Source organism: Xiphophorus hellerii, chromosome 19, assembly GCF_003331165.1.
Source record: "Xiphophorus hellerii strain 12219 chromosome 19, Xiphophorus_hellerii-4.1, whole genome shotgun sequence".
NCBI lineage: Eukaryota > Metazoa > Chordata > Actinopteri > Cyprinodontiformes > Poeciliidae > Xiphophorus > Xiphophorus hellerii.
The window spans coordinates 16,307,886-16,329,473 of NC_045690.1; the positions used below are offsets into that span (position 1 = coordinate 16,307,886).

The window sequence follows — 21,588 nt, forward strand, 5'->3', positions numbered from 1 at the left end:
CAGATCCACTTCCTGTGCCTGAATAACAAACCTGGGTCATGACCTCTTCACCTTCACAGTTGGATTGAGACTTGTGTGATGATTTGTTTGATCCAAAATCTCTACTTTGGTTTCCCTTTGTTCAAATTACATAGTCCCAGAGGTTATTCAGATGCAACATTGTTACTCTGAGTTGTCGTTTTATTCCCCTCTGTGGGGTTACTGTGGCTCAGTGGAAAAAACAGTGATCTTGTCAAAAAGTTGTGGGTTTGATTCCACTTTCTCTTAGCTCCTACTTGTCTACTTATCTACAAACTGGTTTATGAAGATGTGACTCTAGTCTTTAGTCAGTATGGCTAAAAAAGCTAAATGTAATTCCAATCTGTTTACTATTAACCTTCAGAAAATTGTTAATTTCTTATTTTCATAAGAGGTGACCAGAGCATCGCGACATCTCAATTCTTCGTTTTGGTAGATTTCAAAAAAAAAAATTTTTTTTGTAGGTTTGCTGCTGGGTGTGAGATCACCATCTTGTTGATGAACCAGTTTATACCAAGCCCAGATCATCACCTCTCCACCACCATGCTTCACAGTTGTAATGAGGTGTTCTGTTGAGACTGTAGCATCTAAGAGTGGAGCTCTATTTACATCTCTTGAGGATAGCAGAGTCTGACCTTGAGGTGAATTTAACATCCAATCTTTGTGCATCATTTTTCTGTAGAATGATGGATTTTAAATAGTTTAGAAATATGCTCATAACCACACCTGGATTATGTATTTCCCCTTGGTGTTGTGTAATGCACTCCTGCCTTTTTATCGAGGCAGTTATACTCTAGTTAACAGAGTGCATTTAATTGGCAGTACCAGGCTGCTACTTTAACTCTTAGGTCAAAATGAAAAAAGGGCTTAAATCTCCTGATTTAATGATATTTTTTATGGTCTATGAGTTTCCAGTTTTACTGGGCCACATCGATGACCTTCCTGAGAGATTAACTGCTGGTGACATGTGAGACTCGGGTGGAGACCTCGGGGCAGCATGGAGCTGTGGCTTCCTGACACTCCAGGACAAAACCTGTCAGCTCTGTGATCCTCTGGGACAAAGCAGGACACACCTGAGAGAGTAACGGACACCACTGGCCCCGGGGTCATGCCCAAAGAGAACACCACACACAGCTTTGCAGAGGCGTTTGTTTACCGAGGATCTTTATTATTGTTATTATTCTAATTTCAGTCATCGATTTACAGCAAAAACGACTCACTGACTGATCACACCGAACCCGTTCCTCTTCTCACTTTTCCCCACAGCATCGCTCTGTATAATCATAATTTACTCTCTAAAATAATAAAACACAAGGGTTCGTCAAATATACAGCGATAACTCTTTGTATTTATAATAATAATAATAAAAAAAAAATTTAAATTAAAATAACCTGGTTGTGACAGGATGCAAAGACACAAACAAGGTGGATGGATTTACACAGAAAACCTGATTTTGGAGAAGTACTTTGTAACAGATTCCTGCAAAACATTTGTTTGTCAGTAACAGTGTTTCTATTGTGCATATGAGGATATAATGTAAACCAAATAAAGCATGCTTTGTTGTGATAAAACTGCTACAAAACCCTAAAACATCCGGTCATCTGTGTAAATCCATTAAGGTTTTTGGCATTTATTGACTGATTGAGCTTATGATCATGTCTCCAGTGGATTATCCAGCCGTACAGTAACAGAAATCCTCTCTGGCTTAACAGCAACAGGTGAATTTTGTTGTTTTAGCGAGATGTTTGGCTCTTAAAGCAAACGTAAATAAAACAATTTTCCTGGCAGTAATCGGATTTTGAACAAACTTGTGTGTTTCTTTGGACTAAATAAAATGTAAACAAAATCTTAGGCTTCTGAATGCAAACAACATCGTATTTACAACAACAACAACAACAAAGACGCATGGGCAAGACGCAGGAAATGGGTTGGCACGCATACACAGAGGTGCACGCACAGACTGAAACAAATGCTTCAGCACCAACACGCACACACCCACACACACACGGTCAGCAAAGGAAAATACTGTTATTTGCATTATGTACAAGGTGTGAGAAATGGCTGCACAGCTGTTTGCATGCAGTCGTGTGTGTATGGAGCAGGTTTGTGACTGCGTTGCGTCTCATAGCGCTCGGGGAATGATGGTGAACGGCAGGATGGGGCTGCTGGCCTCCAGCTCCAAGGCAGTGAGGAAACACTCGGTGGCGGCAGCGGCGTTCCCCTGAGCCTGCAGCACCTCGCCCAGACTGTTCCACACGTCATGAGAAGTGCTGATGAAGCAAGAGGCAAATTATTTTCACTGCTTAAATGTAAATGAGAAAAAAGGAAATTGGCTAAAACAAGCATATTGTCGCCTTCCTAAAATAATGGTCTGAGTCATTTGTTTGCCAAAAAACGTTTTAGGCAACAACAAAAAAAAGGGACTTAGGCCATTATTTCAGGAAGGTGGTGATCTGAAAGTCGTATCTTTAAGAAATATATAAAAAAAGAAAAAATAAACACATTTAAAAGAAAAGATACAGGGAAAAAGTACATCTAAAGAGATGTGATAAAAAACATACCTGTTGACCTGCACAGCATCCCTTAGGACTTTCTCAGACAGACTGTAGCGCTGCAGCTGGTGCAGAATCAGACCCTGAGGAGACCCATAAACATCATCACTGAATCATTATTTATAATAACTGATAAAAGTCTAGTGTCAGTGATTTTGATCAAGACAGCCATGAACGCATTTTTTACATATAAACAGGACACAATGAAAATGTTTACCAGGATCCAAAATCCTCTAAATTAAATGTCCAGTGTGCAAAACAAAAATGAAAACATAATTCCAGCTTCCCTAAGACTCAGCAGGGACAGTAGTAAGCAGGTTCTAATAATCAAATGTATTTGATTAATTAATTACTCGTCACACATCCATAAATGTAGGAGCTTTCTCAGTTTGGAGTGTACCGGTGTGTGCGTGTGTGCCAAGGCAATGAAAAGGTGGAAATACATGAGCAATAACATTAAATAAGCAACTGTAGTCATGCCCATGAATCTGGCAATGGCTATGAAGTTATTTCAAAACTACATGGAGTCCTTTTTTTGTTTTTACAGCGGAACAGATAAAGTGGAAAATATTTAGGGTGTCAAACAATTGCACCAGCAGAAGTAAGTTTGGGTTCAGACATACAAAAGCTGTTTCAGACTTTGAATGCCTTATTCTAAATGTTCACGTTCATAACAGCTCTGTTAGTAATAGACGGAAAAAGTATACATTATTTTGAGAGGATGCCAAGAAAATGCGTTTTCCTCTCTAAAAAATGTATATATATTACTAGCATTTTTGTAATGTTGACTTCTGGAATGATGTCCATTTGGACAACTGAGATCAAAGTTGCCATGTTTGGAGGAAACCAAATTCCTCAACCCAACCGAGAAGCAAGGTGGTGGAGGGACAACGATCTGGGCTTGTACTGGAACTAAAGAGTCAAGGAGCTACAACGGACCAAAGTCAGACCACACCCACATTTGGCTACTGGGGCCTTATTAGAGCGGCGCAGAAACCAGGGTTTACACATTTCAATGGGCCGAAGCGTCGCTTTACATAAGACTGAGGCGAAATCCTTCAAAAATGAGGTGAGAGGCTGATAAAGTCAGACAGCAAATTACTGAGTTATTGCTGCTAAATGTGGTTCTAAAAGCAGCTGGATGGTTTTTCACTCATAGCTTTTCCAATTCGGTACCATCTTGTTTGACAAAATCTTTTTTTAAACAAAAGAGTGGAACTTATTGTACTTCTGAGATTAGACTTAATTAATGTAAGGAACCCAGGAAAGACCAGACCATTTATTATTATGGTGTAATATATGAAAGCCTTAAAGCAAAAGAGGTGGTTCACACTTTTAACCACAGTGCCAGGCCCACACAGGTGTTAAAAAAATCCCCACATACATGAAAAAAAAGTTTTTCTTATCAATTTGAAATTGTACTTTTTACCTGCAGTACTTTTACAATTGCATTTATATTTTTGTTTACCACATTTGAGTTATAAATGTTAACATAACCAAATTATACTGCATGTATTTTTGAGTAAATGGTTGTACAGAGTTTATTCCTGATTTGTGTTCAAAAACATGTTAGTAATTATTTCTCGTCCTCTTAGAAGACCCAAAAGTAAAAAAATTAAAAAAAAAACTTTTTCTGCCAGGCTTTTATTTTTGTTTCTACCACAAAGAACCACTGTCAGTTCAAGGAGATTTTGTAATAAGAAGCATTTTCTACATATCTGAATCATTTCGACACATTTAGAAAGTTTGAGCTTCTTCAGCAGCTGTGAAGAGGCGACAGACAGGAAGTCTGATCAAGTCGAAGGCAATTTCTCCAGGAATTTGTCCTGCTTAGTTTAGACTTGTTTAGCAGTCATGCAAACACAAGACCTCTGTTGGAAACATTTAAGCTGAGCGTTGCATGCATCAAGAAGAAATAAACAGCCACGGGTCTCTAATTTAAGACACTAACTCAGCACTGATGTAGGCTGATTTGCTCAGGGCAGTAAACGGACTGTGAATATGTGTTGCTTCAATGAGGAAAAGGAAAAAAAACAGAAAAAGAAAAGGACAAGATTACCTTAAAAAAATATGAAAGTGGCTTATTTGGAGTAAAATCTAAAGAACTGAAGTCTGCTTCAAGACTTTTGCACAGTGTTGTAGAAACACAGCAGGGGTGTTGGTATCTTACCAGTCTCTGCATGGTTTTGACATGAGTCGGGTTGATGGACAGGGCTTCTTCGTACCATCGTTTGGCTTCATCCACGTTGCCCTTCAGCTCGGCTATCTGGCCCCTCATGTACATCATGTTGTGGGAGGTGGGGGACAGGTTTGCGGCCTCCTGGGTGCACGCCGTGGCCTCTGCAGGTTTCGACATGCCGATGTACACCTCAGCTGTGGGAGTAAACAGACACCCAGAGAGGGGAAAGGTTGCAGACTGCCACAAGGCGGCACTTATTGGAGTAAAGCCGTGTCAAAATGGAGTTATATCGCACATAAAAAAACAACAGAATCTATGAAACTTTGGTCTCAAAGCGACGCAAACAGAGGGGCATGCGATCTGAAGCCTTCATTACTTCGATGATGAAGACTGAGCGATATCGGCAGAGCAGGAGGGAGGAAATGAACAGTGCCTCTATCTGCCCTCTAATTGGCTGATTACATTAGTTGTGTCGCCAAGCTGGAAATGACCGGCCGACGAGAGGAAGCAGCCGGGCAGATAAACAGCAACACAAACCGCCTCTGTCAGTGTGCGTGTGTTTACGGGAGCCGTCTGCTTCTGTTTACATTCTGCTCTGCAAATGTCTGCAGCCGGTGCAGAGAGAAGAATCAGGGCTCCGGCGCACAGAGAGGGAGATCTGATATCCAATCACTGTGCTCTCAGAAAGAGCTGACGGCAGCACGCTCGCCACGTCTGCTGGAGTAAGTAGGAAGAAGTCAGTTCAATATGCAGATGAGTCTCTTTTCAGCTGCTTGTAACCAGGATGTTACCGTCTAGGTCATGATCTGTGCTTTTTTTAAAAAATTTTATCTGTATTGATTCCCAAGTAAGTAAATTTTACAAATCATAATGCCAATTGCATACTTAAGAAGAAAGGATACATAAACCTGTGAATTATGACAAATAAAACAACGTTACAACTCTATTTCCAAAATTAAATAGTAAGAAATACAATTAAAAATACACAAACTGAAAACATAAAATAAAATAATGATAAAGTGCAAGTGTTATAAGAGTAGATCATCAGGGTTGTTTTATCAAGCTTTGTCTCTGAAAAGAAAATTGGATCCGAGTTTCAAATAGCTTAACTAATAACTTTGTCACCATAAACTAAAATGTTAAATCCATCCAGTCATCTATGGTTGGGTTGTCCTGTGATAAGCATTAAATATTTGTTTCTTTTGGAAGTTTATTGAGGCATTTTACCACAAAGGAATGTTCCAGATCCCAATCTGTATTCAATGACAACTATGGGTTGAGAAAACCTCTTCAAGGAAATGTCGCTTTCGATAAGAGTTCACGTAAAATCAATGTGTGGAAGCAGACCTGCATGAAGCCAGATCTGAGCCAGGGTCAGCCAGGGGTGCGGGGGTCCGTGTTTGGGAGCGCTGCTCTGCAGGGAAGAGGCCACCTCCGACAGAGCCTGCTCCACCCGGCTGGCTGCTATGGACGTGGCGTGCACCGAGCCTGCGGGGTGGAAAATCCATCGCTTTGTTAAAACACACAAAAAGCTGCCAAAACCTACAGACTGACAGCTGAGAAGCAGTTAAGCAGAAAATGACTTTTAGTTACGCGGCCAAGAGCAGAACTCACTGACCACACCTTCAGGAACGCAATGAGGAGCTGAAGTGTGCGTTCTGTTGCAGTGGAGAAGCTCACACCGATATGCAGTACACACCATGCCACACTGTTATGGTGCTGCATAAATGAGTTAAAAAATAAACATCATGCACAAACTACAACACACTGCTGCTTAGCAGCTAAAAACATCCAGGCTCTTTACAATATACGTTGATGTCAGTCTACACTGTAGTCTATTTTTTAATTTTCTGATTTTAGTCAGAACACCCACTCATACGTGAAAGATGGCAGAGCTAGAGATAAAAGCGTTTATTTTAAGCTTTAAAAAAGGAAAAGAGAACTGCTGATAAGTGGATTTTGGGGAAATGACAAAAGGAAGTTTCATTTGCTCGACACAAACACAAGCTGGGAATCCTGCTTGCGGAGGCCGTTTTGGAAGCAGTCACTTACAGTGCTCTGCAGCACATTATGTCACATTAGTTCTGTGTTCATTTAGCACAGAACTAAATGAACTTCACTGGGATTTTAAGTGATAGACCAACACAATGTAGAGCATAAATGTGAATTAGTTTGTTTCTTCACAAACAACAGAACAGTTTTAGCTGCTTTTACTTCCTCCCCTGGGATTCATCAGAGAAAGTAATTGAACAAACAGAATCATAAAGACGAAGAAATCAAAAGAAAATTGGTGAGAAGATTGGATTACGCAACAATAACCCAGTAAAACCTCATAGAGCTTTTTTTTTTTTTTAATGTAAGAGAACAGACCTACCAAGACACAGTAACTAAAATAAGCTGACATGTCTGCATTAACCAGAGAAGCAGCCAAGAGGCCCAAGGTTACTCTGGAGGAGCTGCAGAGAATCTGATGGTTGGTAGGACAACCATCAGTCATGCTCTCCACAAATATGGGCTCAATAGAAGAAAAATTAAAACCATTGTTGAAAAAATAAATGAATAAAAATGTCTCAGTGATCATGTACGGAAAACAAACGTGGAGAAGATTTGGTCAAATGAGACCAAATTAACTTTTTGGTCTACCAGCAAAACTACATCTGTATTAGAAAACCAACACCTCACATCTCTCTCAGCACATAGTAAGACATAGTGGTGGCAGCGTCATGCTGCTGGGATATATCCTACATCAGGGACAGGGGAACTGATCAGAGCTAAATACATTTAGGTCAGAAAACTAGGTGGAGCCTTTAGAAGACTTATAACTTTAAAATGTTCAAGTGATGCGAGTTAGCACCCAGAAACCTTTTTCAGCATCATTTTCCTTGTCTTGGTGTTTCACAGTTTTTGCTAATGTATGTTTATATTAGCCGACAGTTTCAGTCCGTTTGTGCATGATCTGAGCCTGGAAGCAGCTCTGTGGTTTCCAGTCATTCAGGTGAGAAGCAAATTTTATTTATTCAAATGACATTTAGTTGAAGCTGTTCTATTAAACAGGATGGACGTCAGACACACACATCCTCTAAATCACGTCTTTGTTTCTCGTTTGTTCTTGTGAGGTTTGTCTTTAGTTTATTTGTGGCACATCAGGTAGGACAATTCACATGTTTGTGAGAAAGCTTCTTGGAGACGAGTATTGTAGTAATATGTTTATATTATAGCCGAATGTGACAAATGATTTAGTTCAGGAACAGGAAGTAGTCTCGTCTTCTCCTTCCTGAAGTCAATAATGATTTGTTGTTCTTTCCTGTCCTTAAGGAGGAAACAAATGCTGGAAAAGTCTAGTTTCTGCTCCAACATTATCACAATAAACTACTTTAAAACCCACTTATTTCTTAAGTATTCCCAACATGATGGACAGCTGAAGTCCCCCTAAACAAAACTATGTTTCCATAAATAATGATAAGACTAGTACTTCCTAGGAATTTGTAGGGTTATGCGACCGTCAAATATGTGACATATTTAAACTCTTCGTTTTCTAATCAGGTCACACAGACGGCTGTCTTCCATCGTAGGGTGAAAGATGTGGTTTTTGTTGCCGTCAGTGTGAGCAGCGCTTAGACTTCGAGGTCAAATAAGTAAGAAGTTCAAATTTCTCCATCATGCACCAAGACTGGCTTTTTGCTCAAGTAAGAAAGCTAGATGCTTCATTTTCTGACTGAAGATGACTGTATTCCCCCTCTGTGGGACAATAAAAGCTATTTTTTTCCTATTACTTTATACGATATGCCTTCTTGTAACCATTATGAATTTCAGGTTAAAGTTAATATGGTTATGACGGTGATTTTCATTTTTAAGACATTTTGAGGGATTTTTCAGTACTTTGTATGAAAATATCTCCAGCTCCCTTTTTTAAAAGTTTTTAAAGGGTTGTCACAATAGCATCCTACACATCACTTCCTGTGTCTGTCACTTCCTAATTGGAGTAACATCCTGGATGACGGACACCTCTAAAGTCAGGAACTAATCATCAAGATGTGGCATTTCCATGAGGAAACAGCCTGATCAGATGAACCCAACGAGGCCGCCTGAAAGTCCCAGAGATCCGGTGAGCAACAGCCTGATGTTTTTAGCTGGACACCAGGGAGGCAAATTCACCTTCACTCAGAATAAATAAATAGAAAAAAAATGTCTCCATTTTGATTAGAAATAGATAGAAAACAGATTAAGCAAAAATCTTTTCACACAAGTTTTTCACAAAAATCTGACAAAGTATCAGAGACTAAACCGTAAAACATTAGGACTATTGACCATTTTATCATCCACAGCAGAAAAAGGTTGTGTTTTTTAATTGTGTTTGGTTAATTTTTTTGCTACATATCTTAGTTTGATGAACAATAGACGTAGACTTAGATTTGAATCTCATGTCGACTTTATACATTTTTAATGATGTCTTTGATTGCACATAAATCACAGCACTGGGAAATAAATCAAACTCCCTTTTTTTTTTTTTTACATTGATAGAGCTCATTCTCTAGGAAACTAAAGAATTCATGTCAGATTGATAAATATATCAGACTGATTGGTTTATTAAATAATCATAATAATCTAATTTAATCCAGTACTAATTATCTTCTACAACCTGAATGAGAAGATGGAAAGTTTTGTGAACATTCCTCCTTGAATAAATGACTCTTACCAGGACAAAAGTAGGTAGGCAGGAAAAAAAATATAAAGATGGATGAAATAAAAGAGATACGGTGAAGGATAGATGGCTACTTACAAACAGAAAACATGGAGGGAAAACCAAGAGTGTTAGCGTCCTGAGGGCCGCCTTGGAAAAACAAAAACGGAAGGATGGGAAAAAAAAACAACCATTTGTTAATGATTGAAAAGAGGAAAAAACAGAAGAAATAAAGAGCACAAGGTTTTCATTCTTCACAGGATGCTTAAGAACCACATGACAACACACACAAAGTCACGTTATTAATCCTGTTTGGTCAAATTAACACTTTCCAAGAAGCCATAAATTTGAATTAATTTACTGCCAAACCTTTTTATTTTGGTTCATTCCTCGTGAGTGATTCATGTGGGGGTTTTTTTTTGGTGGTTTTTTTCTGGCTTCCCAACTAAACTAAAACACAAACTCACACACACACACACACACACAAAGATGATAACATTAACAGACAAGAAGACAAGATGAGTTTGGAGGGGAGTGAGGCAAGGAACAAAGTGGCATCTGAAACAACAGAAATATTGTTTAATATAGGAAATATAGGAAACTAATATAGGAAAAGAAGATGCAGAGCAGTAAACACAGCAGGGGGAAAAAAAACATTTCCTTCAATACATCCATATGAGGTATTGGAAATACTTACGTGCCCTGCAACTTTAATTTCTAAAGTTTTGAGTCGTTATCTTTTTATCCATCTAATTTTACTTGGATGGAGAAAGAATCTAGATCTTTGAGTAAAATATGCCAGTTTACTTTATTCTGGTGATCTATAGACAATACAGACCAGAGGTCCTCAAATCCAGGCCTTGAGGGTCAGTGTCCTGCCACTTTTAGAATCCTCTCTGCTTCACCACCCCTGAGTTAAGTAATGATTCAGGTGATGATTCAATGATTCAATATCAGGGCTCTGGAGAATTTGACTGGAAACTAAGGAAGTAATTATGCCATTTGATTCAGGTGTGATGGACCACCTAAAAGTTGCGGGTCACCGGATTTGAGGACCCGTCATATAGACTAATATTAGCTCTTGCTTACAATCCAAAAAGTGATTTGGTATCTGTGAAATGTTTCCATCCACAAATGGATATGAATATTATTGGTCTTGGGGCCTTTAAGGATTAATTTGAATGGTTCCTCTTGAATGATCATACAAAGAAGGCTTTTTTTAAAATCTTACATGAAATGTATTTTTTGTACTGTTTTTACTAAATTACTGCTCTGATGGTGTTCTTTCTACAAATGGCCTTTTTAAACGCTCCTGTTAACGATTAATTAGTTACTAAATTGGTTGACAATTATTTCAATAATCGATTAATCACAATTAATCATTACAGCCCTAGCTAACATGAACATATATTTTATTTTGGATAATAATCTACAGCTTCAGACATGGACAAAATATCAACAGGGAGATTTTATTTATTTATTTATTTATTTTTTACAAACTGTTCAGTTTACCACAAAAATGTCCTCTTGAGTTTCTGCTACTTAATATTTTAATATTTTAAAACTTTTAAAACTTAATAACATTTCTGTGATCTTACTAAGTGTTTATTTGTATGTGATGCAGGTAACTCAGATCTGATGAGTTAGGTAAAAATTTAATGCCAGATTAAACACTTGGCTGAGTGTTCTCCTCAGCTAATATTCCTAATCATAATCATGATTATGATTAGTGGTTCAACAGCATGCTATTGTCTTTTCTTAACAAATAGTTACAAATTAACACTCCAACTCTACGGCAGTTCTACAGCCAAACTGTGTCTTTTCAGGCCACTCTGCACACCATGCTACAAACAGGGTGTACATGAAGGCTCACTACAGTTGGAAAGCTGCTGCAGAACAACGTGGTTGCAAAACGAGTGAGTCCTGGTCTTGGTGGGTGGAGGAGGAAGAGGACGGGGACGGGAAAGGGGAGGAGACGGGAGAGGAGAGAGGCCGGATGGGTTTCTGGTTGGAGTGAGAATGGGAGGGGGCTGGAAAATGTAGAGCGGCGATGAAGGGGAAGACAGCGGAGAGGAGAGGGAGGAGAGGGTGGACGGGGAGGTGGGAGAGACTGGTTCAGAACCAGAGAGGGAGGAGGAAGAACCTGAGACTAAAACAGAGGAAATAAAACAGAAAAAGAATCATTAACGAAGCAATGAAGAAATAGAAAAGAGCAGATAGGTGATAGGTTTTCATACCCCTTAAAACACATTATAAAAACAAACTTAAGCGCATTTTATTGTGACTTGATAGACCAACAAAAATAGTGCATAACTGAGAAGAGAAAAGAAAGAAGTACAATGTTTTAAAATATTTTACAAGTAATCCGAAAAGTGCAGCATGCATTTGTAAAAAGTTGTCTTTACCTTTACACCCCAAAATAAACTCCAGTGCAACCTATTGTTGTTATCAGATGTCACCTAATAAGTAAATAGAATCCATGTGTGTGTAATTTCATCTCAGTATAAATGTCACCGTCCTGCAACAGCCTCAATAACTTGTTGGGGAACTTTAGTGAACAAACAGCATCATGAAGACTGGGACATTCCTGGCCGGTCAGGGAGGAGGTTAGAAAACAATATCCAAAGCTTTCAAAGCTCAGTTCTGCCTACAAATTTGACATTTAATAGCAAAGAAAATACAACAATCAGTTCTGTTAGCAGTTTTCTACAAGCCATGCAGGGATACAGCAGATATGCAGAAGAAGGCACTCTGGTCAGATGAGTTAGAAATGTAACTTTTTGGCCTGCATGCAAAGCGTTGCCAGTATCAGAAAACTAACACTGCATCATGCTGAATAAATCATCCCCACAGTGAAACATTGTTGTTGCAGCATCATGCTGTGGCAATGCTATTCTTTATCAGGGACAGGTGATGCAGTTGGAGTTGATGGAAAAAAGCTAAATACAGGAAAATGCTGTAACAAAAGCAGTTGGATGCTACAAAAGACTCAATATCTGAAAGGAGCTTCAGGACAACAACCATAAACATCCAACCAGAGCTACAATGGGATGGTTTAAGATTGACACATGTTCATGTGGTGGAATATCCTAGTCAAAGTCCAGACTAATCAACTGAGAATCAGTGGAAAGATTTTAAAATCCCTTTTTACAAAAGGTTTCCATCCAAACTGACTGGGCTGCAAAAGACTCCCAGCTGTAGTCAAACTGACAGCCGGTTTTAACAGAGTATTGACTCAGAGGGATGAGCATATACTGTATGTATGGCACACTTCTCAGATTTTAATTATGAAAACATTTTAAAGTAAAGTATACTTCTCCTCATACTTCACAGTTCGGCACTACTTTGTGTCAGTCCATCAGATAAAATCCAAATAATAATAATAAAAAAAAGCAGGAGCATTTTTCAAGGCACTGTGATAGAGTAGCTGAAAGATCCAGGAGCCCTTTGTGTTTGTCAGCAGGTGTGTGTGTGTCTGTGCCCACCAGCGTCAGGGTCACTGAAGTCAGGCAGCGTCATGGCGTTGAGCTGTCGTCTGTCTGGTATGGCCCTGTCCAACAGGCTGCTGCCACGCCCTGAATCACTGCCAACCACAAAACCCATCAGTCGAGACAAACAGGCATTCGGTTTCTTTAGTAATCATACTTTTGTTGCACTGGTGTGTGTACCTGGGGTTGGTGAGGTTGTAAAAGCTCTTCCAGATCTGGAGCATGTGTTTACAGGTGAGCAGAGCTTCCTCCGGTCCTCTACACATGGCCTCCAGCTTCACCTTCGTATACAGCAGACTACACAGCACAAACACCATCAGCTCAGGGTCTGCCACTCTGTTAGACAGACAGTAAATGCTGTTTGGGAATGTTTCGCTCACTTGAAGTTCTCAGGATACTCGGACAGGGCCATCTCTATGATGTTGAGAGCGTCATGGTAATGTTTCTGAGCAGAAAGAAGCAGGGCCAGCAGGTGGAGGGAGTGGACGTCATCTCCTTGTAGCTGCAGCGCCTGTCGAACATACCCTAATGCCTCGGGGATCTACACACACACACAGGACACACACACACTAGAGGTCTTCACTAGAGTTAACATAAAACACAACCCTGTGGAACTGAAAGGGAAGTAAACCTTTTTCTTGTGTTTTGAATGCTTCAATTTTTGATTTTTAGTTTGTTGGCGTTACCTGTCTGGAAACGGCAAGCTGCAGTGCCAAATAAAAAGCTGCCAGATGGTCAGTGGGAGACATGCTCTGAGCTCTGCAGATGAAAAACAAAAACATTTTGTGCTCAGACATGTTCAATCAAAAATGACATCAGTAATTTAAATATTTTAGAGAGAAATCTGCCTAGTACAGGACAGTTCAATGTTTAGACTTAATTCTAAAGTATTTAGCTAAAGTATTTTTAAGAAACACATTGAAACCTCTGAAAGGCCGACAAAGCTTTCCTCTGGTAGTCCTCCTGTGTGCTTCGCAGCGATGCTGAAGAGATGCAAGCACACAAAATAAAAGCTTCAGATATGACAACCACAATTACACACGCATAAGAAAAAAGCACATACACCTATACAAACACCTTGTGGGTTTTTTTCCCTGCCTGACTTATCAATCTGTTACAATCTCTTAAGTGTTCAGACATTCATTTCTGCACAGCTCTCTGAAGATCCCAAAGTCCTTATAACCCCTAACAGATATACAAGTACAAAAACAGTTGCTTTCTATGGTCATTGCAAACTCCTAAAACCTGTTTATATAGAGCGGATCACACCGATGACCATCAATTATTGAAGTCCATTTGATTACTTCAGTCTTGATTCCTAAATGGAGCTGAATGGGCGTTCTAAGTTTTTTTTTTTGAATTTACATAGATTTCAGATTCAGGTTTCACCTTTGTTTAATAAATAACCACTAAGCAAATGTTACTGCTTAGTGTCACATTTTCATCTTGAAAGTTAGGTTTTCAAGAGCAAAGCAGGAAGTCAAAATTCAAAAATGAGTGAACATCTCAGCTTCCTGAAGGGAATGAATAATGAGAGTGGAATATGTCGTTTGGCTTCGTTCAGCTGAGATCAGATTTAAATTAGTAAGCAGACTTGCCATCAGTGGCTTTGAGGCTGTAAACCAGGCCGGCAGCCAAGTGACCTTTGGCTTTGAACTCCGCTGCCTTCTCTCCCATGTCAATCACCATCTTTGCAAACTTCTCCCCTTCGTCCAACTGAAATATCAGCGGATCAAGATGTAAGACAAAACTACAAGAAAGAAACACGGTAAAAGTAAAGCTTTACTTTCACTTCTGGAAAGAGCTGTGCGTTTCTTACCCAGTGCAAAGGACCAATGCACAGTTTAACGGCCAGCAGTGGGATGGTGGGGTCATCAGGCTTCAGACGGATGCACTCCTTCAGAACCTTGACAGCACGAGCGGATTTGCCGGCAGCCATTAGTGACAAGGCGAGCTGGTACCACAAATGGAACTCCTCAAAAGCGAACTTCATGGCTCTCTCCAAGCACTGGGGACGGCAACACGGTCCGTTTTCTCAGAATTTGTTGGTCTACTTGGAAACATTAATTTCAGGAGTGCAAGTCAGTGTGGGTGTGTGGTTTTATTTTACCTCCGACAGCATCTCATACTGCCCCCTCCTGCCCAGCGCTATGGTCAGCAGATCATACACCACGGAGGCAGACTGTAGGCTGATGATCCGATCGTTGTTGTGCTCAGGAATCCTGCTCAGGACAGCATCCCGGTTGGCCTGACACAAAAACAAACAAAGCTAAATAAGTCAAATCTGCACAGCATGACAATGTTTTAAAAGTGTGACTCTATAAAGCATCTCACCATAGACTCACTGATCAGCAGCAGCAGCAGAGCTTCCTCTGTGTTCTCCTGAGGACAAAACAAACTGAAATGCAGCAACAGAGAGATGAAGATGGGCGGAGATGAGAAGAACAGAGAGACTGTTTTGAATTCCTACCAACAAATGTTATAAAAATGTCATACTTCTCTCCGGAGTACACTCGTGGGGGTCGGCTCAGGGTGTAGTTCCTGCGGTAGGTATGCCCTTGCTGCGTGGGATTATCCAGGGGTGACACTGTCGGAGGATCTTCCAGAGGAGACCAGTAGCTCTGTTCACACATTCCTCGGAGCAGGATCTCTGCGAGCTGTCGGGCTATCGTCTGCACAAACGATGAAGTTACAGACCAAGTAGGGCAGCAAAACAGCATGAGTGCACTGATTTGTGTGATGTTCAACTTAAATGGCACATAGAATAAATCAGCAAAATCCTGCACCAAAGTTTTAATATTTAAATAACCATGTCGCAGTAAGCAATTAATGATGATGAAAAATTAAAATGAGCTTTAAAAATTACATTCTGAGAATTGATGGGGTTTTTTTTAAACTGATGTCGTTTTATTTACTCTTGTGTTTTATTTTTCTGTTTAATTTATTCTTTTTGATTGTGATTTATTTTGGACACTTAAAATGTCTTCCAGTTAAGGTGTGGAGTGTTCTGTACAAAATGAAAGTTTATTACTCTTTGAGAACTTGTATTATGCCATTGTCAGTATATTACTCTAAAAAGGTCTCAAAACAACATTACTATTGTTATCGTGAGAGGCCTACATTTAAGTAGTAATTATTCTTCTCAAATCCGAAAGGCTGTCAAACACAAACTCATCCAACTACATGCAAATTATTTAGGATTTTTAGAATTAGCAGCTGAGAAAAAGAAAATCTGACAGACAGACAGACATTCTCCCCAATGAATTCTCACCATGCGAAGGTTCTGGGTGGTTCTGGTTTCAACAGCCCGAAGAATTTCCCGAAATCTGCCCACACCCCGAGTCAGGTTTCTACACGAAACAAAAAAAACCAAAAAACGACAGAAGAGATTCTGTGACTTTTCCGGGTGCACATGCCTCCATGTTAACAAGATTTGGCATGTCATGTTTTGCAAATTTTAAAAGAAGAAAATATTTCCATTTTACAGCTAAAATCATATTATCAACTGACTTGAGAATTTAATAGTGATCTTTTAAGATTCCTTTCACTGACTGATGGACAGACAGACCATTATTTTAGGGGTGGATTGATAAATAAATGGACAGATGGACCAAAGGAGATGGAACAAAAACAAACCTATAAATAAAAACCTCATACCACTCTCTACTTTCTTTGAGCAGGAAACTTCACGAGTTGTTGCCAGACTAAATGTAATCCAACCTTTCTGATCCTAAAACCGCATAAGGTGTCAGAAAACCTCAAAGCTGTAAAGTCCTATTCACACTGTACAGCATATATCAACCTGTTAACAACTTTGTCAGATCACAACTGCAAAAAAAAAAACTGAGTGCGATTTCTGCCAAGTGACTGGTCTTCAACAACAATGTAAAAACTTTTCTGTCAGCAGCATGTTTTTATTCTTGTTTTTTTCCAGGACCCAAAGTAAACTTGCATTAATATCTATTCTTCCCTTTTCTCCATCCATGTACAGTATCTTACCCGTTCTTGAAGTGAATGACGTGGGCCCTCTGCAGGCCTGTCTCCAGAAAGTAGCCCAGTTCCAGATCCTGAGCCGTTGGTCCTGGCTTTGGGCTGCGGTTCTGAATACCTGCTGATAATGCCTACAGAAACAGAAACACAACAGAACAGCAAAAGTAAGGGAACTGTTAAGACAAAATTACAGAAACTTATGCTTGATTTTTGTCCAAATCAATAGAAACTAACAGAGAGGACCTTTATATAGTTTCATATATCTGTTGGTTTCCTACTGTTCAGGCTTTCTGTATATAAAGACGGCTCTGTTTGTCAGCTGGCCATCATGAGCAGAAGCACATTTATCAAACTTACTCACTGCCAGTGTAATAATCATCACACTCCCACAAGGATGGCACAACATTTCCTGGCTCTAGAAGTAGCTGGTGAGTCTTCGTGTTCTAGTTTCTCCCCCTCAAACACAAACCTTCTCCGCTTCCTGCAGGTACAGCAAAGCAATGTCTCCGGACTTTTCATAGCAGGTGATGATTTCCTGCTCCCGTGCTACTGGGCTCCGATTGGTCAACGGAGAGCCGGAGTTCGACAAAGAGGGAGAGGAATCCGGGATCTTCTCTAGACACAAGCCTGGGAGAGATCAGCGAAACGGAAAAGGAAGCAAAATGTGACGGAAGTTTCAGTAAGCTTAACTGCATCATGTCTCAAAATATAATTTTAATATCTTAACATATCAGATTAATTCAGTTGAGTTAGAGAAATACAGTGTTGCCCCCGTGTGGAGATAAAAAGCATTGCTACAGAGATTAGTGGAGATTGGATTTGAGGTGTGGAAGTGGATGTTAAGAAGGTCATGAGGTACAAATGATTCCCATGTGTGTCTGTGTTTACCTTTGGTGGCGTAGGCCTCTGCTATCATAGACAGTCTGTACACAGGAGCTCCAACCAGCTGCAGGTCGTCCAGGTTCACCCGGCTGTAGTGACCTGGAAAAGCAGAACTTCTCTGTTCAGTTCCTGGACTGTGGATGTCTATTAGAACAAGAATCAGCTCTTCAAAGAGGCCAAACATCTGTATTAAAGTCTTCTTGGTCAACACACTGGGTCTGTACATAATCTGGAAAAAGGTATTTTAGGTATTTTCAGATCTGGAGGAGTAGGAGTGAGTGTAAGACTATAGAATAATATTCATATTTTCTCACTTTATTCCCTATTCTCTTGTCTAAAACTTGTACTCATTTCTCCTTTTGTTTCTCCATTCTTTTTTCAACCCATCCTCATACAGACAGACATTATTCATAAATAAATAAATAAATAAATAAACTGGCCTATATTCATAGAGCATTTTGATATAGAACGTGGAAAATGTGTAGCATCCCTGAACAGTTTTTCAGCTGCTCTGAAAGGTTTTTTATATATAAAAATATAAGAAACAGCATCCAGCAAAGTCCTGAAACAGAACCTGACAGAATCACTGGCTAAATCCTTAGAAACAAATGAATCAAGTGACAAATTTTTAAGTTCAGCAGTACGGAACCCCCTAGGGGACATGGGGAATTTTTTTTTTACTTTACTTCGCAAAACGTTTGCGTTACCTCGCAATAGGTTTTGCGTTCTCTTGCAATAATGTTCTGATCAGTTCATGCGGTATAATTGAATACTGTAAGCCTTTCTTATGGGAGCCATCATACTTTCTCCTATTATATAAGACTTTCGTGAGGTTTTTCCATGTATGTTAATATCTCGTTGCAAAATATCTGAAGTTTTATATCTTTTTCTTTATGATAGAAAGGCACCACAAACCTATGATATAAATAGAAACTTTCCGTAAGTAGGAAAGAAAAAAAAAATACATCCAAACTACTTGGACTATTTCTGAATTATTATTGCGGGATAATAAGTCATCTGACAGTTTAGATTGTGTCTCTTCTGTGTTGGTCTGAATGATTTAAAGGACCGTTTTCATCTCAACCTCATACAGACAGACAGACATAAACATGCAGTGAATAAATCGATTTTCAATCAGTTTTTTTGCACCAAAGAGTTAAGAATAAACACTGAGGCTCTATAAATGTGAATGCATTTGAAATTTAAAATTGACATTTGTGACTGTATGCAAAATACACCAGGAAAATATTGCAGTAAGCATATTGCGAGGGAATGCAAAAGTATTGCGAGGTAATGCAAAAGAGAAAATCTTCTCCATGTCCCCTATATGGCTCCGTACACCAGCATTTAAAGTAAGAAAGCATCAAACAAAAAACGACAATGATTACCTAAAGCTTCACTGTGTTCTCCTTCAATATAACAGAGTTTGGCCATCAGTAGGCTGGCTTCCTGGAGGTAATCGGCCTGAAGAAAAGTTAGATGGAAAGAGTTAAATTTGTACAAGAAGTCACCCAGTCAGAGATGCATCAGGTGCTCTTTTCAGAGTTTACCTTGAGGTTTCCTCGGTCCAGAGCAGCTATAAGGTGCTTCCTGACCTCCACCAGTTTGGCCCGTGTGCCTCGGGGGCTTGAACCCTGTTTGATGGGATTTTCTTTCAAGTACGTCTGGAGCTTGGATTCTCCCAACAGCAACTCACCTAAATCATCTACACACAGAAAGGCAAAGCACTTTAAGAACGACAGCAACTAGCGAAGAATTCAAAAAATTTACATGTTGTTACTTCACAGGAGAAAAAACAGTAGTGTAAGCACCAACTACAATACCAGAAAAAAAACATAAATGGGACAGTTTTATCCAAAATTATAATTTTTTAAATGAATATGTCCTGTCAGTGGTCTCCATTTATAAGGATAGAAAATATTCTGAGCTTTAACAAGTAACACAGAAACAACACAAATACCAGGAAGAATTAGGTACCAAGAAAAGCTGAAGCAGTCCCTAATCCAAGTACAGATCCTGGTCACAAACCAGTGCTCAAAGCTCCAGTGGATCAAGTTTATTTCCATAACAGGAGCAATAGTCAAAAAATAAATAAATCAGTAAGTCTAGTCTCCACCATAACACAGACTAAACTTCTGTCAAGAGCTTGGTTTTAGTCGGCAACATAATGGCATATTTTATAGAAGAATGTGTAAATATCCAAAGTAGCACTTTGCAGGTCTTTGTTTTACACACAAGTTATACTGGAACATTATGACTCTATTGGCCTCCTTACTTCAGCAGATCCTGTTTTAAATGCTACCCTTTAATTTGTGGAAGTCCATATCACCTGATGTTTCAGGTGCTGAAAAACATGAACTATTTCACAGTAAAGTGACACAGAGGGATGGAGATCTGTTAGCGGAGACTGACTGATGCTTTCCTGTTAATGGAGTTCTCCTTCATCTTTTTGCCAGATTAAGCTTTTTGTTAGAGCAGATTGTAAAAGTTCACAGCTGTTGCCAGAATTTTCCATCCCCTCCTCATGAGCACGAATGCGCGAAATTCAAATTAAAAATTGAAAATACTTAATTGATCCAAAACGGAAATTAAATGTTGTTGTGACTCATTTAATTAAAGAGTTTACTGTTGATTTATGCTAATCCACACAAGGTCCAGTCCACCTAAAACCTTCAGATTGACCCAACAGCTTGGATTTCGTCATCTCTAAATAAGAATATATTTATATAAGTGGCTCCAAAGTACCTTCCCAACTTGTGCAAATCTGTCATTTTCTCCTTTAAGTCGTTAAGGAGTTCATTGGGCTTTCCTATAGTCCTGTGCATGCTGAACAGATTGTTTGTAAACAACACTATCAGTATCGCAATATTAACATTACGATACGTCACCATAACGCTTCCTTTTAAGAGTTAGCAGGCGGAGGTCAGTGAAAGAAAGTCAAATTTGTGTTTCGGCAAACGATGTCGCTGCATAGAACAAAGCTTAAGACATAGAGTTAATTAACGCATTTTTCTGAATAGTTCGGCTCTAATTAACCCCAACAAAAAGTGATAAGTAAAACTAAAAACAAACACAACGTGCTGAAATCTGCTAGCATCCAGAATCAATCAATGTAGTGACGGATGTGGAGCAAGAGAGAAAACATTATTTGTCTTGTCTCACTTTAGCTTTCTTGACTAAATTATTTGTCATACAGGATGAACATGTCACACAACCAGCAAAAAAGCTAAAGAGGAACATGTTTGATTGGACAGTGGTGACCCAGACCAGGTCATATCCTAAAATTCAAGGTGTGGTAGTGTAAATCCACCTAAAGTGGACACATAATTTCTGATTTATTATCTTTAGCTCTAACCATTTAATTGCCTCTGAACAAAACAGAGTGCAAAACATCCTGTGTTATGAGATGTTGCTGTCAGGAAGTAGGAAAGACCCAGGCCGGGGAAGAGAGGCCTGATGAATAAATGCTACCGCTGCGGGACGAGCTTCCTACCGTTGGATATAAGTTTCGCCGGCAGCTGCCGAACCAGCTCCGGTATCTTGTCCCACTGGCTCTCCGAGCGGCAGCGCTCTATCTCGGTCTCCAGTCGTGATCCAGACTTCCTCGCCGTCATGTTTCGTGACTGAGGGAGAGACTGGACTCGGTCACAACAGGCTCCCTCTCTCTCCCTCCAGCTGGAACAACCGTCAAGCTCACACCTAAGCACAACATGCAGGCTTCCGGTGAAGGAAAATAAAGAGGTAAAACAGTGACACCTAGCGGTCAAGAGGGTGTAATTCTACAATTTAAGCGGAAGC

At 39.6% G+C, this 21,588-nt stretch overlaps 1 protein-coding gene across 4 annotated transcripts; it reads right to left on the minus strand.

Annotated features, from left to right (window-relative positions):
• Positions 1 to 1,161: 1,161 nt before the first annotated feature.
• On the minus strand, positions 1,162 to 21,484 carry ttc7b (tetratricopeptide repeat domain 7B). Of its 4 annotated transcripts, XM_032547971.1 has the most exons (23): positions 21,284 to 21,484; positions 19,341 to 19,495; positions 19,179 to 19,254; positions 17,797 to 17,889; positions 17,378 to 17,535; positions 16,918 to 17,039; positions 16,190 to 16,268; positions 15,415 to 15,590; positions 15,253 to 15,316; positions 15,029 to 15,166; positions 14,738 to 14,926; positions 14,517 to 14,634; positions 13,844 to 13,901; positions 13,605 to 13,677; positions 13,299 to 13,459; positions 13,099 to 13,215; positions 12,916 to 13,013; positions 11,304 to 11,579; positions 9,530 to 9,580; positions 6,097 to 6,237; positions 4,741 to 4,943; positions 2,580 to 2,653; positions 1,162 to 2,288 (listed from the first exon to the last, which is right to left on the minus strand). In XM_032547971.1, exons 1-23 carry the CDS (start codon positions 21,402 to 21,404, stop codon positions 2,141 to 2,143), a joined length of 2,889 nt encoding a protein of 962 aa, XP_032403862.1. In that variant the 5' UTR covers positions 21,405 to 21,484; the 3' UTR covers positions 1,162 to 2,140. The 4 variants fall into 4 exon arrangements, with proteins under 4 accessions (XP_032403862.1, XP_032403865.1, XP_032403864.1 ...); XM_032547974.1 differs by lacking the exon at positions 11,304 to 11,579 and having other exon boundaries at positions 21,284 to 21,483; XM_032547973.1 differs by lacking the exon at positions 9,530 to 9,580 and having other exon boundaries at positions 21,284 to 21,483.
• Positions 21,485 to 21,588: the final 104 nt, after the last annotated feature.

Excerpts from the sequence above, each read along its gene's own strand:
- ttc7b (XM_032547971.1), bottom strand. The coding sequence starts at position 21,404 with ATGACGGCGAGGAAGTCTGGATCACGACTGGAGACCGAGATAGAGCGC. Across the intron at positions 13,460-13,604 it reads AGCTTGCCGTTTCCAGACAG|ATCCCCGAGGCATTAGGGTA; the intron begins GTAACGCCAACA and ends GTGTGTGTGTAG. Across the intron at positions 4,944-6,096 it reads TCAGATCTGGCTTCATGCAG|CTGAGGTGTACATCGGCATG; the intron begins GTCTGCTTCCAC and ends TTACTCCCACAG.